A 15,126-nucleotide genomic window follows, 5' to 3' on the forward strand; every position below is an offset into this window, starting at 1 on the left:
CAGATAAAGGTAGCCGGGGAGGGAGTGTGTGAATCTGCAGCTCTACATGCCAAGAATAGATGCATATTGGTAAGTAGCATTTTCCGTTCGAGGCAGATGAGCTGCAGAACACACACTATGCATAGATTGTATAGCAGTACTGTCCCTTTAGCGGCGACCACCAGTATCTGTTGCAGTAGTTTGAAATCGTGTTTTGAGTACAGCCTGGCCCACACTAGCTTGTTGTTTTGCTTGCACATCTACACAATAGTGTTTTGTGAATGTGTGCGGTGTAGACCATGTAGCTGCTTTGCAGATATCATCTAAGGGAATGTTTCCTAAAAATGCCATGGGAGCCCCTATTTTGCGAGTGGAATGAGCTTTAGGGGGAATAGAAAGTGTACGTTTTGCTTTGTGATAGCAAGTTTGTATACATTTGACAATCCACCTTGCAATTCCAGACTTTGATATGTGATTGCCTTTATGTGGGGTGAAAAGGAAAAAGCTGTTTTGTTTTACGAAAAGGTTTTGTTCTCTCATTGTAGTAAAGAAGTGCTCATTTTACATCTAGAGTATGAAGAGCTCTTTCTGCTACCGTTTGTGGTTGCAAGAAGAGGACTGGCAACTCTACAGATTGGTTGAGATGGAAGGGAGTAATAACTTTTGGAAGGAATTTAAGATTTGTTCTGAGAACCATTTGGTTATGATGGAGTTGTAAAAATGGTTCTTGAATAGTTAGTGCCTGTAGCTCACTGACTCTTCTGGGAGATGTGATACCTACAAGGAAAGCTACTTTCCATGCAAGAAATTGTAGCTCACATTTATGCAGAGGTTCAAATGGAGGACTTATTTACCTAGTGAGGACGATGTTTAGATTCCATACTGGAGAGGGAGGGACCCTCGGAGGAATTATTCTTTTGAGGCCTTCCATAAATGTTTTAATGGCAGATACTCTGGATAATGAGAGAGGAGTGCCGGGCATTAATTACAAATGAGAGCATCAACATCTTCAGAATGAACCACAGTTTCTGCAACCAGGAGGTGTGATCTGGAGACTAGTCTGTACCCCACAGAGAGAGTATAACCTGCTGAGCCGCTCCCAAGGCGACAGCCATTTGCCTCCCTTGATTAGAGGACAAGGGATAAGTCGAGGGATTCAAAAGTCTCAAAATGATGTATGCAGGGAACCTTGGGATAGCAGTATGAAAAGCTGAATCAATATCATCTAAGACTTGATTCCAATACGTTATGAGCTTTGGGCAGTGCCACAGGATATGGAGTAGGGTGCCAGGATTACCACAATCCCACCAGCAGTTCACTGAACACCCAGTGCTCCATTTCCGGAGTATCATCGGGGTAAGCAATTTTGTACACAGATTACGTACTAGCCAGTGTGAGCTGTGTGGTGTACTCGGTAGAATATATCATCCCTATCCTTTGTAGAAAATTAGCTGCCTATTTCGTTCTCCCATCTAAGCTGTCCCCTGGATTTAGTCTGGGGCTTCTTGGCGCTCAGGAAGAAGCAAAGCTTGGAGATGAGATATCTATCAGCCCCTTTGAGTAGCAGCCATTTCTCAAAGGAGTTCATCGGGCACCCTGCATCAGTCACATCTCAGATCCAGTGTCATAACTGCAAATATGAGACACGGTCTGCATCAGTCAAGGAACTGTCAGCTTGAAATTTGGCAAAGAATATAAGTCAGTGTATGTAAAAAAAAAAAGGGCATCCCACTCGCTTGCAGCCCCCAGTAATCCTTCGTCGGAACTGCTCTGGATGCATTTGAGGGGTGAGGGGGGCAAAATCGGGATCAGTGAAGAGAGGGGTCATCAGGGAAGGGAAAGTAGTCAAGCCTGCCTTGACCACAACATTGTCTCAGATCTTAAGTGTAGCGCTTATTATTGGTGAAGAATAGAGGCCCTAGGCCCTGTTCTTAAATGGGCAGCTACCACTGCTAGACATTTTGTGAATACTCTGGGTGCTGTGGTAACTCCGAATGGGAGAACTTTGAATTGATAGTGGTGCCCATCCACTACAGACCGAAGATATTTCCTGTGAGCAGGGTGAATGGGAATGTGGAAGTAGGCATCCCTGAGATCTAATGTGGCAAGCAAATCGCTTTGTTTGAGTAGGGGAAGGATTTGTTGAAGAGTGACTATGTGGAAATGGTCTGATTGTATGTATAGATTTAATGGTCTGAGGTCTAAGATGGGCCTCAGGGTTCCATCCATCTTTGGAATCAGAAAGTACAGGGAGTAAACTCCTGTGTTTTGATGCTGAAGGGGAACTGGCTCTATTGCATGTTTGTGCAATGAGGAAAGCACCTCTTGTATTAGAAGCGTTCGGTTGACATTGGACTTTGTTTTTGTGGTATATTGGAGGGAATGGCAGTGAGCTTCGGGCAATAACTAGATTGGATCATTTGTCTCACCCACCTGTCTGTGGTGATATTGTTCCAGACAGGTAGGAACTGGGTTAATCCCCCGACTGGAGTAGAATAGTCCGGGGGGGAGCGATGGGAAGTCATTGTTTTGAGGTGGTGGCCCTACGAGTATTGGTAGTTTTGCCCCTACCATTGCTGTGATTGCCCCTGTAGCCTCCTCTGTAATGACCTCTGGTAAAGGATGTTTGTGTGGGACTTTTATATGTAGTCGAGGCGGTATCTGTGTTGAAGCCTCTAGAGGCACCCCTTTAAGAGGAGCGACGAAAGGAACATCTGGGAGCTTGCGATTGCAAGGCTCCCATTGATTTGGCGGTGTCAGTGTCTTTTTTAATCTTTTCTAAAGATGAATCCACCGCAGGTCCAAATCAGTGTTCTTCGTCAAAGGGTTGGTTCAGTATAGTAGTCTGAACCTCTTGTTTAAACCCTGATATTCTTAGCCAGGCATGTCTACGTAAAAGGACACTGGTATTTATGGCTCGGGAGGCTGTATCTGTTGCATCTAGAGCACAGCGAATGGAGGCATTAGTTATTATTTTACCTTTCTGTTTAACATCATGGGCATTTGATTTATATTCACCTGGAAGGTGTTGTAGTAGGGTCTCTAGCTCATCATAGTGCGCCCTATCATACCTGGCTAGGAAAGCCTATGTGTTGGCAATCCTCCATATGTTGGCTGCTTGTGACGCTGTTCTTTTGGCAGATGCGTCCAATAATTTTGACTCTTTGTCAGGTGGTGGAGCATCACTTGATGTTTGAGAGTTTGCCCTTTTCCTGGCGTTGGAAATAACTAAGGAATCTAATGGAAGCTGTACCTTAATGTATTTAGGGTCAGTTGGGGCAGCCTTGAACTTCTTCTCTATTCTAGGGTTAATAACTCTAGCTCTAACTGGGTCTTTAAAGACTTCAGGAGCATGTTTAATGACCCCTTTTAGCTTTGGTAGAATAGAGGTGGACCTTTGGGATGTTGTAAAAGTGTCCATGAGGAAGTCTTCCTCTATGGGGTATGTATGCAAGTTTACCCCGTGGTATTGTGCAGCCCTATGTACTAGCTAAGTAAAACCTATAGTGTCTTCTGGAGGGGATGGTCTAGATGGATAGACATCCTCCTGTGGTACATCAGGAACATCTGGTGTGCCATAACTTTCCAATGGATCATTTGGGATGTAATGAATAGGCTCTCGTAGAGGTTCATTAACTCCTTCATTATCACCTTCGTCATCAGTGGTATCATCTGTAGGTGGAGGAGAGTGTATTGGTGTTAAAGATGGAACAGGAGAAATGTATTGTGGACATCTGGTGTGCCATAACTTTCCAATGGATCATTTGGGATGTAATGAATAGGCTCTCGTAGAGGTTCATTAACTCCTTCATTATCACCTTCGTCATCAGTGGTATCATCTGTAGGTGGAGGAGAGTGTATTGGTGTTAAAGATGGAACAGGAGAAATGTATTGTGGAGAAGGTGGAGAAGGGATCCTTAAAGGAGAGGTGGCAAAGTCTATTTTCTTTAAGGGAAGTGGAGATGGTGTAGGTTTGTCCATTTTTTTGTTGTTGAAAGGACTAATCCTAAGATGACCTGTTTCTGGGTCTATTTCCCGAGTTTTTTGTGTGGGATCAGGTTAAAAAAGCTGTTCCTCAGAAACGTGGTGTTACGGTGCCGATTTTTTCAGGTCTGAATGCTTATGTGGCACAGTCTTTGGAGTAATTTTATGCTCCTTTGTTTTGGCCTGAGGAGTTTTTGGGTTTCGAATGTTTGGCTGGAGTCTTTGGAACCGGTTGCTTGTTTGGCTACAATGATTTTTTCGGATCGGAGGTGCTGGGTGTTTTTGGAACCGGTTGTTTTTTCGGTTCCGATGTGTGTTTCGGAACCGGTGGTTTCTTTGGTTTCGAGGATTTTTTCGGATCCGAAGTTTGAGTGTCTTTTGGTTTCGGTGCCGAATGCGCTGGTGCGGAATCGGGCTTTGGCGCGGAAGATGACAATGATTTGTCTTTTGGTTTCTCTTTCGGTTTCTCTCTGGTCGGTGCCGAGGATGGAGTTTTGGCACCGACGGAAGGCTGACTCAGTGCTGAGTGGCCTGAAGGCTTAATTGTAGACTTCTTTGCCAAGCCCGAAGATGGGGGGTAGGAAGTTTTGTCATGGTGTGCACCTGGGCCTAAAGGTGAAGGTGTTACCAAAGCCTTTGGATGGGTAGGTGGGGGGGAAGGGTCGACGTCAGTACTTATGACCCGTTGACCCGAGGTGATGTCTTCGACGTCGGAGTGCTCTGCGTCGGAGGCGCTGAAGGAGCCTTCTTCCATCTGCTCCTGCTCCGGTACATCGATGCATTCCTGGAAGATGTCATCTGGTATCGATGTTGATGATCGAGCCATGCTTCTTCGAGCTCGACGATCTCTGATGGTTTTCTTGGAGTGGAAAGAGGCACAAGCCGGACAGTCTTTGGCCTCATGTTCAGGTGAAAGGCAGAGATTACACACCTCATGCAGATCAGTGTGTGGGAACTTGGCTCCAAATTGAGGACATTTCTTGAAGCGAGTCCTTTCCATGAGCCACGAAGGCCTGATGGCGCAGCTAGGCCCAAAGGCCTGCTTCGACGACTGGAACCGAAGTAGAAGTTTGTGGAGATGCGAGTCAAAAGGAAAACTCGATCGAGACAATACCGAAGAATTAGGTAAGGATTGCACGTTGAAATTTAACTTGGTAACAATACCAAACTGGAACGCGTGGAACACATCCGAGCCCGATGGCGGAAAAAAAATATGAAGATGGAGTTGATGCTCATGCGCACTATTGTCCAAAGGAGGAGTCACCTATCTCGTGACTTCCAAAGACTTTCCAAGACAATAACAAACTTCAAACATCCGGGCCCAACACCAGATGGCGATCTATGCATAGTGTGTGTGATCTGCAGCTCATATGCCTCGAACATTAAGTACCTTTCAAGCAGTGGCAAGTTACTTTCTTCACATTTCATAAATCTCTACCCTCCAACTTTCAGGTTAGGCCAAGCCAAAGGGTCAAGGGGCCAGTCTTGACTCAGCCATCACACTTCCAGCACAGACAGGATAATCACCCTAAACCAAACTTTCTGTGTCTCTACTGACAGATAATTAGGTTATCATAGGATTCACAATAAAACTCTTGTCCTCATTACCCAAGCCTGTTGTAACTCAGTTTCCAAAATACCAAATCTCCAATCTTCAAATCATTTAGTTAATAGAAGCCAGTCTGGTAGCTGGGAAGAAACACTAAAACAAAGATAACCCATTCAGATAACAATTTGCTCCATGTAAATGTTTCCTATGAGTGCTCAATGGATCTTCTGATTGCTCTGCCTCAAGTCTCCCAAGAAAAACAGTAATAAATAAGATGCTATACAAACAACTCATTATCTGGGGATTGTGCTGGTTTCTATGCAACACGCATACTACAGACAGTGCATGATACCCCAACAGATACACTATACTGAAAAAGAGCATAAGTTATTCATATCTTTAATTTTGAAAGTCAGATGTGGGAGGTAAGGGAGAGAGAAAATGATGACGCCTAGAGTTACTAACAATAGCAAGCTAAAACTAGAGTAACCAAACAAAGATAATGCATGCCTTCCAAAACTCTTCAAAGGCATAATCTTGAAGTTAAAAATTGTGGCCTCCGTGTATATGATATTTTGTAAAAATAAAAACTTCACAAGTGGCCTCTTACACAAGTTCCCCTTGAGTTGACCCTCACCGATGAGTCTTGTCCGACTTGTCTTTGGAGAAAAGAGAAAGCCTTTTCCGATGTCACAACTGTGTCAGCTGATAGCACATGATTATTTTGACTTTCATAATGTCTCTCATCAGCCCTTTGTGGTGTCAATGACCACTAGAGGCATATACAGGCAGGCTTTTTTAGTAGGATGTGTGCCTTGTTGGTGTTGACCATTTAATAGTGGTCTCAGAAAAAATCACCTAGGGAGCTACAGGTGTTACATTTAAGCATCTTAAATGATGTCCTTAAAAATCAACAGTGTACCGTATGTAAAATTAAAACTGCATCCTGTAAGGGCAGAAAATGCTGTTGTTAAGTCAAATGTGGAACTATCCATGGGAACATACCTTTTTAAAAGCCTGGCCCCAAATGGTTCACAGATAATCCAACCTGATAGAAGGGCGTATACATAGAAAATGAACCAAAGTAAAACACAATCTGTAGGATTTTACCATTAGTTATAGCAGTCAGGGGATTCTATGGCTGTAGACATTATGACATAAGTATATTCCATTCTAAGAATGATTTGGCTGCTTGGTTCTTCATCTAGCCCATGTAAATATTCCAGCAATGGAGTCTGGCATATGAAATCAAATTGATTTGGATTACAGTGATCCATAGAGAAAATAACAGCAAGGCAAAGATCTTAGTTTTACAAATGTTAATCTGTAAGAAATTTTTCTTGGTGTAATCCAGTACTTTGTTTACTGAGTGTTGCTTCCCTACTGTCGTGGGATCTAGCAAAATGGTGTAAACAAACATAAAAAATGTTTTCTAAACAGTCCCTCAATGGCTAAATTTGCCTGCTTTCGGAGGCAACACATCAGGTCCTCTAATGTCTGTCCCTTGTCAGCAATCTAGAACTGAAAAATTGGAATGATCCAGGTACAATAGTGATCCAGTTTTAGCTTAAATGTGGGATAAAGGAGATATCGCTGTTGGCCTACTAAACATATGGCCATCACAATGTATTGTGGGATTTAAAAAGTACAAGAACGAGAGGAAGCAGGAGGTGCACTGTCTAGAAGTTTCAGAGGGGCAGATATAGAGATAAAAGAGAGAAAGAATTCAAGTGAGGGCACCTCTTATGCCAAGGCATCTCAGTAGGTCTGAAAAGTAGGAGCACTTCTTTTTTTACTTAAAATCATATAGGAAGTGCACATGTACTGTTCTTATCATAATAGAAAATGCATGCTTTTCCAATCCCATCCCAAACTAAAAGTTAATTGATATCCTGTAGTACTGTTCCAGCCAAATAACACCCCTTGATCACAGTACATTAAAATACCAAAGGCAGTTGTAAGTAACCCGTCTAATTATCATTCTTCCTAATTTGATTTATTTTCAAAAGTAGCTATTGATCGCACTTCAGGGACGAATGATAATTTTGGGATAAAGTATGATAATAAAGAAGTTTTTTTTAAAAATGGCACCAAAAACGTATATTACTTGTACCTATTTGTCCAGTGCTTTCGGCACTATTGGCAACAGCACAAATTGGTACACACTAAAAACTAATGATATTCCTCCAGCTGTGTTGAAACATTTTTTGCTGTGCACTTCAACAATTGGATTCTTGTTTTGTACGGTTCCAAGAATGTATTTTATTCAATGGTTTGCAACAGAGGTGAGATAGTTATAGCACTCCAGTAGTTTAACGCCTACACAAACTATCTTCCAGAATTCTTCAATTCTGTTCAATGTTCCCCCTCCTTCCTTCTCCTTCCTTACATTGGTCTAGTCTTTTGGTATGCATGCTAGGGATTTAATTTTGTAAAACCAGAGTGAAATTAGGCTACAAAGTCAGCAACATGTGTTAACCATGTATGCTGTAAGCTAATGTTATGGCAATTGGGGTCTTAAAAATGGCAAAACAGCGCCTGGTGATCAAAAGTGTTAAACATGGTTATGGTTAAAGAATACTGTTACTTAGGGGGTTTAGCATCTAGTAATTCAGTCATTTTCAATGCACATGGAGGAACATAATGCGAATGGCCATTGATTAATAAGGAGCTATTGCAATATTTTAGAGGAAGAAGAAAACAGGACATTTCAATTTTATTAAAAAAGAATATTATAAGGATACCAGCATTGACATTATTTGGCACATAATATTTGTTTCCTAAAGCGATTAAAATCGCTGGTAAAGATTGAGGGTCGTCTATAGCTGGCTCATCTAAAGATACTTCAGAGCGGGTATGAAATTCCAGGAAGTAGAAGCCCTGTTAGACTAAAACGAGCACCCATTGATCTAAAGTGATTTCTGCCCACTGAGAATGGAAATCCCTTGTCCTCACCCCTACAGGTTAAATGTGACCGGGAGAGAGTCAATGCTTGGGGGTGTAAGCTTTCTTTCTGGAGCCACCACTACCACTACACCTACTCCTAATCCTACTTCGATCATTGTTGCTTCGGTAGCTCCCTCATGAATACCCCTTGCTGGCCTGAGGAGTCATGAAAGGTCGGCTGCTGCTGCAGGTTAGTTTGTGGACTGGTGCAGTTTTCAGTGCCCCTCTTGGGTGTTGTCTGCGAAACATGCCCCCTGAGATTTTGGATTGGAGGGTCCCAGTCCCATGGACTTCGCGATATCAGGATCTTTTTTATTTTCTTTAAACAATTCATCTGCTAGGGGGTCAAAAAAGATATTCCCCTAACAAAAGGAATGTTGAGGAGGTGCTCCTGAACCTCAAGTTAAATCCTGAGATGCGAAGCCTAGCGTGTCTGTGGAACAAGACAATAGATATTGCTCATGAGATACCTAGTTGTTACAGACTTGCGGTGTTCAGCCCAAAGGTGTTTGGCATACAGTGTGGTTTGAACAGAAAGTAAATCTGCTTTATCTGCTGACACTTCCGAGGGCAAGTCCTCAGAAACCGAAAGGAGTTCAGACTAAACACTTTGTATCCAGTTGGTAAGGTGATTTTCGGGCTTCGAAGCATAGATAGCAAACACAATTGTTTTCTTTTATAGGAACAAACGGAAAGTATAACGGCCTGAAGTAGCCGTGATTAAACAGGTCGGTGACACATCCGTACCAGATTGCAGAAAAAAATAATCTAAGGGTGAACTAAAGGAGGAGTCACTCCACATATGGAACTCAAAGTTTCTTTGAAGTAAAACAACTTGTAATGTCTGAGGCCAATCTTAGATGGCAGGAGTATCGAAAAGCAAGTGTATCTACGGACAAATACTACAAAGGTATATTTTGATCATTGTGTCACCAGAGAAAAGGTGCCACATACATAGCAAATCTAATAACAACAAGGCCCACAGAAGCATGCCATTATTAAAGCCTTTTGCTTCAAGACCTGCGAGCAGATTATGGGTGTATAACAGAGGGTGTACCATATGCACCTGCTCTACGTACACTTTATTATTGGAGAGTCATGTCCCTCTTCATGCAGTGGATCAACATTGTTTGGTGAGTTAGATGGGACGACAGACACATTTTGTCTATACACTTCCAGTCTTGCCCTTGCGAATCAGAAGATTGGTGGAAGCACAACAACATTTTAATGTAATTTCAAGCCTTCCTCGATGTCTGATGACTTAAAGGTCAGGGTATTAAAGGAATTGTTGCGAAAGCACACCTCATTGCTTTCTCCTCACATAAAAGGGGTGTGAAAAACCTAGTACAATGTACAGAAACAACTGAAACATTCTCCTGAAACCTTTATTTTACACAACCCCCACTGTAGTTGGGACAATTAATCAAGACACAAACCATCAAACACTTATAAACATGGATTCAGTATAGAATATCCACCTAGCCTTGGTCTAAAAAAAAGCATGGCCAATTCAAGCATGTTTATTTTTCAAGATGTCTAAATGCTACCTAAGATATAAAAATATATTAAGAGATTAAAATACATGTTTAATTATCAGTTATTTGTAGTGTGATGAGGTCACTGGGAAAGTTTTTCGACAAAATGAGTTAGAAGACCTTAAAAAGTCTGACAAGGCTCAAGGAAAAAGCTGGTAACAGTGAAGGGAAGGGGAATGGGAAGAGCTCACCTGACAATGCTTTGAATCCTACACCTTCATTCTCTTCTTCTATCTGACCCAATCCTGGTTTCTCAATCAGAGCATTATCGTGTGGTAGGGGTGACATACAAGGGGTCATATCTAGAATATAAAGAGAATATGAATACATTTGACCAAATATCTAGCTATACATAAACAAAATAAAAAAGCATTTGCAATGCAATAGGTCTCGCATTACTTAAAGTTTGAGCTATTGGCATTGCATTATTATTTGCAACTCCAATAGTCAAACTTTAAGTAATACTAGACCTATTGCATTGCAAATGCTTGTTTATCACTGCATGACTGTGGTATCACGCAATTCAAAATAAATACATATGTAAAGTTATGGGCAAGCTAAAGTAGGCACCACACTATAAAGCATTATTTAATATTTGAGTTGCTCTTCAATCAGTAATATTAATACTTGGTAGAAAAATTCAATACCGTTCTTTTTTTTTTAAAACATTTTTTATTGACAAATAACAAACAAACATCAGCAAAGCATCACAAATCAAAGGGGGTATCACAGTCTGAATCATCGGTACAGCGAGAGAATTCACAGAAATGTTTAAAACACACCAGTGGAACGTCTAAGGAGTCGGGGGCAAGGGGAGGCTGACATATTTCACCCCGGTGGAAGTTCCATGGGCCCCACACCCGAGACCATTTCTTAGGGCACCCTCGTGCTACATACACAGTCTTTTTCTCGGAATATAGCCCAATCCAAGTCCCTCTCCCAATCCTGAACCGTGGGCGGGTTCAACACGCCCCACCGCTGAGCTATATTCTTCTTGGCCAGCATTAGCCCCAACGTTACCCACTGTGTCTGTCACACATTCAAATCAGTCGGCTCCCAAATGTTCAGGAGACACCTGCAAGCTTCGACTCGGAGTTGCACTGACAGGACAGTGTTGATAATATCATGGACCTCGCGCCAAAAGGATTAGATGCATGTACACGCCCAGACTATATGGAAAAAGGTGCCCAGCTGGCCACAGCCCCTCCTGCGAGCTCATTCAACTGCCCTACCCATTCGTACCAGCTGAGGCCCCGAGACATAAACACGGTGAAGAAGTTTGAGCTGGACTAGGCGGAGGCGGGCCAGAATAGCCACGACTCTGGGAGAGGAGACTGCCTCCTGCCACTCCTCATCGTCCATTTCTATGCCATCCCCAAGCCATTTCTCTCTGAGTGACTTGAAAGGGTCTGAGCGATTATTGGCCAGCGTTTTGTATATCAGGGAGATGGTGATGTCAGCGAGATGACCATCTAGTACCCTGTCCTCCAAGGGTGATGACTCCGGCAGAGCGGTCCCAGGTTTAAGATGTGTAAGAAGTGCATGACGGACCTGTATGTAGCGAAAGTGTTCCGAGTCAGCCATACTGGCGCTGCAAAGGGCTTAATACCCGTGTCATCCCACAGGTCTCTTATGCGAGAGAGACCTATAAGATCCCATCTGTTGAACCCCTTCGTTTTCCACAGGTCCCCCAGCTGCTCGGAATCCCATAGTGGTGTTGCAAGCGTTAGCTTCCGTCGCCAACCCAGAGGGGAGGTAGCCGTGTGCCAGACGTGTACCGCATGTTTAGTGGGGCCTGTTAGGGGATAGCGCCGGGGACTAGAGTAGAGAGCTCTGCTGAAGGTCCCCCTGGAAAGGAGCCACCTATCTATATTGTATCCCGGGTTGCCCGGCTGCGCATAGGTGCAGTGATTGATGAAGGACAGATGTGATGCCCAGTAGTACAATTGTGTGTCCGGGAGGCTTATGCCCCCGTCATACCAGTTCAGTGATAATTTGGCAAGGGCAATACGACTCTTGCCATTCCACAGAAGATCCGGCTGGAGACTCTCTACCTCCCGAAAATATAACACAGGGACCAAATCCATACCGCATACAGAAATCTGGGCAGGGCATTAACTTAAACAAAGCGGCCTTTCCCAACAGTGAAAGAGGAAGAGTCTTCCACCGGGCGATATCTCTGCGCAACTGGAGCAGTGGAGGAAGAAGATTTTGAGAATAACGGAGAGAAGGGTCCAGCAAGAGGAAGCTATCCAAGTACATAAACCCGTCAGCACGAGTTTGCAGCGGACAGCCCCTCGGCAGGATTGGAGGCTCTCCCGCCACCACAAACATAATAGATTTGCTCCAGTTTATGGAATAGCCGGAGTACCGCCCGAAAGTTGTAAAAATGTCTAAGTCCACGCTCAGGGACCTCCTGGGGAGGTCAAATATAGAAGGATATCATCCGCATGAAGGGAGATCCGATCTTCCCATTGCAAGGACCAGTGCATGCCCCGCACCATCAGGTCTTAATGGATCCAAGCCGCCAGTGGCTCCAGGGCCAATGCAAACAGCAGAGGGAACAGGGGGCAACCCTGTCGGGTCCCTCTGCCCAACAGAAGAGCAGCTGACTTCTTGTTGTTAACTATTACCTGGGCCATATGCGGGGAGTACAGTAATTGCACCCACTGAATGTACTTTGGACCACAGTCCAATTTCTCCAACACCGCCCATAAGTATGGCCACTCAATGGTATTGAAGGCCATAGTGGCATCTAGGGAGACTATGACTGCCGGTACCAGTATCGTTGAGGCCCTACTTAACACCCCGTGGACCCTTCGCAAGTTCAGCGGCGTATTGCGGTGTGGTATGAAGCCTGACTGGTCCGGGTGAACCAAGGTCCTGATTACTGGCAGGAGACAGGTGGCAAGAAGCTTAGCCAGGATTTTAGGCTCTGCATTTAGGAGAGATATCGGCCTATAAGAGCCACACTCGTTCTTCGGCTTACCCTCCTTGTGGATGGTGAGTATAGTGGCAGTACTCTGGTCTAAAGGGAGGGAGCCCAGCTGTCTCGAGGCCTCGTACATGGTTCTGAGTTACAGGGCCAACCTGTCAGGCTTAAGCTTGTACAATTCGATCGGTAACCCGTTAGGGCCCGTAGCCTTACCCGGCTTGAGAGCACGGATTGCTGCTGCTACCTCCTAATTAGTTGTCACTGTCAATGAGGTCACGCTCGACCTCAGACAGTTTGGGCAAGGCAATGTCGGTGAGCAGCCGGCGTGTAAACATCCTGGAAGTGGGCGGCAAACGAATCCACTATTTCCTGTGGGTCCGACAGGGAGTTCCACCCAGGACCGCTTAGTTCCGGTACGAGTCTACTGGACCGTTCCTTTTTAACCAGGCAGGCCAGGAGTTTCCCCGACCTTGTCGCCCACCTCATATAGTCGCCCTTGAGCTGCTCTGCCCATGGCCCATGCCTGGTCCGTCGCTAATGCCCTATACTCCTGCTGCTTAAGTTTGAGCAGATGAAGATTGTCTGGCGTTACGTCCGACTCCAAAACTGCCTCCAGCCTCTCCACCTCTGTCTCCAAAGCCACCAACTCTCTACGCTGTTCCTTTTTTTCCCCTGAGATGAGAGAGAGTGCCTGATCCCGTATTACCGCTCCCGCCGGATATGGGGATCCCGCAGATACCATGCATTGATGGGGGCCACACGCCCCACCTGTTGGAAGCAGAGCGTCAAGTGAACCCATAGCAGCGAATGATCATAAATACCTCTGGCTAAATGGTGTACCTCCTGAATTTGTTAGAGTTGTGAAGACGGCAACAGGAAATAGTCAATTCTAGATAAGCTCCCATGAGCCCCCGAATGAAAAGTGTATTGGGAGGAATCCGGATGAAAAGCCCTCCACCCATTCGCCAGCCCCATGGAATCTAAAAACTCAGGCAACTAGTGGTGCGAATGGGGGAGATCCCGCATGGGATACCGATCTAGGTCTCCAGCGACCACCGAATTAAAATCCCCTCCCAACACAAAAAGGCCCTCAGGGACTCCCAACAGCAACGTACCCAAGTCCCTAAATGTGGAGGCTTGAAGGCCGGGCGGCACATAGACTGAAAGGAAGGTGATAGAAGGCCCTCCCACCTGCCTGAGATCCCCACATATCTACCTCTCGCATCAGACCAAGTATCCTGTAGCACAAGAGGGAAGGACTTCTTCATCAATATACCAACTCCCCATGAGCCAGTGGTGAATCCTTCATGAGCTAACAAAACATAGCCCCCCCCCTGTGTAACGCTTTACATGTGCCGCAGAGGAGTTTCCTGCAGGAGGACAATATCGGGTGCCTGGCGCTTAATACACTGAAGGACAACACTGCGCTTTGCCCCCCAACCTGTTAACATTCCAACTCATCAGTTTAACCCCACTGCCCCCGACCGATGCCATTTCCACGTTTGTTAAACATCACTAAAAACAATATTGCTCCCCCAATCGAAATATCCATAGTTACTGCTGATGCAAACCAAATTACAACCAAACAAATAAACCAACCCTCCCAACTCCCCCCGCCCCCCCCCCCTCCCCCCCCCCCCACCCTGCTGCCCTGCCCTCTGGGTTTAGAACTGTTCATGAAAAACTGGCAGAGTGCCTGTCACCCCAAAAATTCAAGGAAGAAAAGAGAGAAAACACCTGTAAGGGGGGACAGTGGGGAGGGGGGAGTGGGGAGGCAGGGTCCGTCCCACCCAAGCCCGACAGTTCTGCGTCATATCCCTACTAAACACAGTTCACAGAATTCTTTAGAATTACCCCCCCCACTCGGTCCCAAGCTCGAAAGGAGACCCCACTCACTGCATCGCCCACCCCACACTACAAAATGCTAATCCGACTACTAAAAGAGTGCCCATAAACAGCAAACAATACTGTCCAACCACTGGGTAAGCGTCCTCTTAGGCCGGTTGACTATCGCCGGTCCCATCTCCACTCCGACCCGCCGGGCTTCTTGCTCCTCTGCCCTCAACACAGTCTGCCGCCGCCTCGGGGTGTTCGAAGAACCATGCACGCCCATCCGCCTCAACACGGAGGCGGGCAGGTAACAACATAGAATAGTTCAATCCCTGGTCCCGCAGGACCCGCTTGATTGACATGAACAG

At 45.1% G+C, this 15,126-nt stretch overlaps 1 protein-coding gene across 10 annotated transcripts in view; it reads right to left on the bottom strand.

The window, feature by feature from the left end:
* Positions 1-15,126, bottom strand: part of NBR1 (NBR1 autophagy cargo receptor) — a 657,239-nt gene that overhangs the window by 331,269 nt on the left and 310,844 nt on the right. For all 10 annotated transcript variants that reach the window (XM_078645308.1, XM_078645311.1, XM_078645309.1 and 7 more), the window contains one exon: positions 10,185-10,295. In XM_078645308.1, coding sequence (XP_078501434.1) covers positions 10,185-10,295 — 111 coding nt within the window. The remainder of the gene's footprint in view (positions 1-10,184; positions 10,296-15,126) is intronic.

This window comes from Lissotriton helveticus, chromosome 5_1 (genome assembly GCF_964261635.1).
Source record: "Lissotriton helveticus chromosome 5_1, aLisHel1.1, whole genome shotgun sequence".
In the NCBI taxonomy this organism is placed as follows: domain Eukaryota; kingdom Metazoa; phylum Chordata; class Amphibia; order Caudata; family Salamandridae; genus Lissotriton; species Lissotriton helveticus.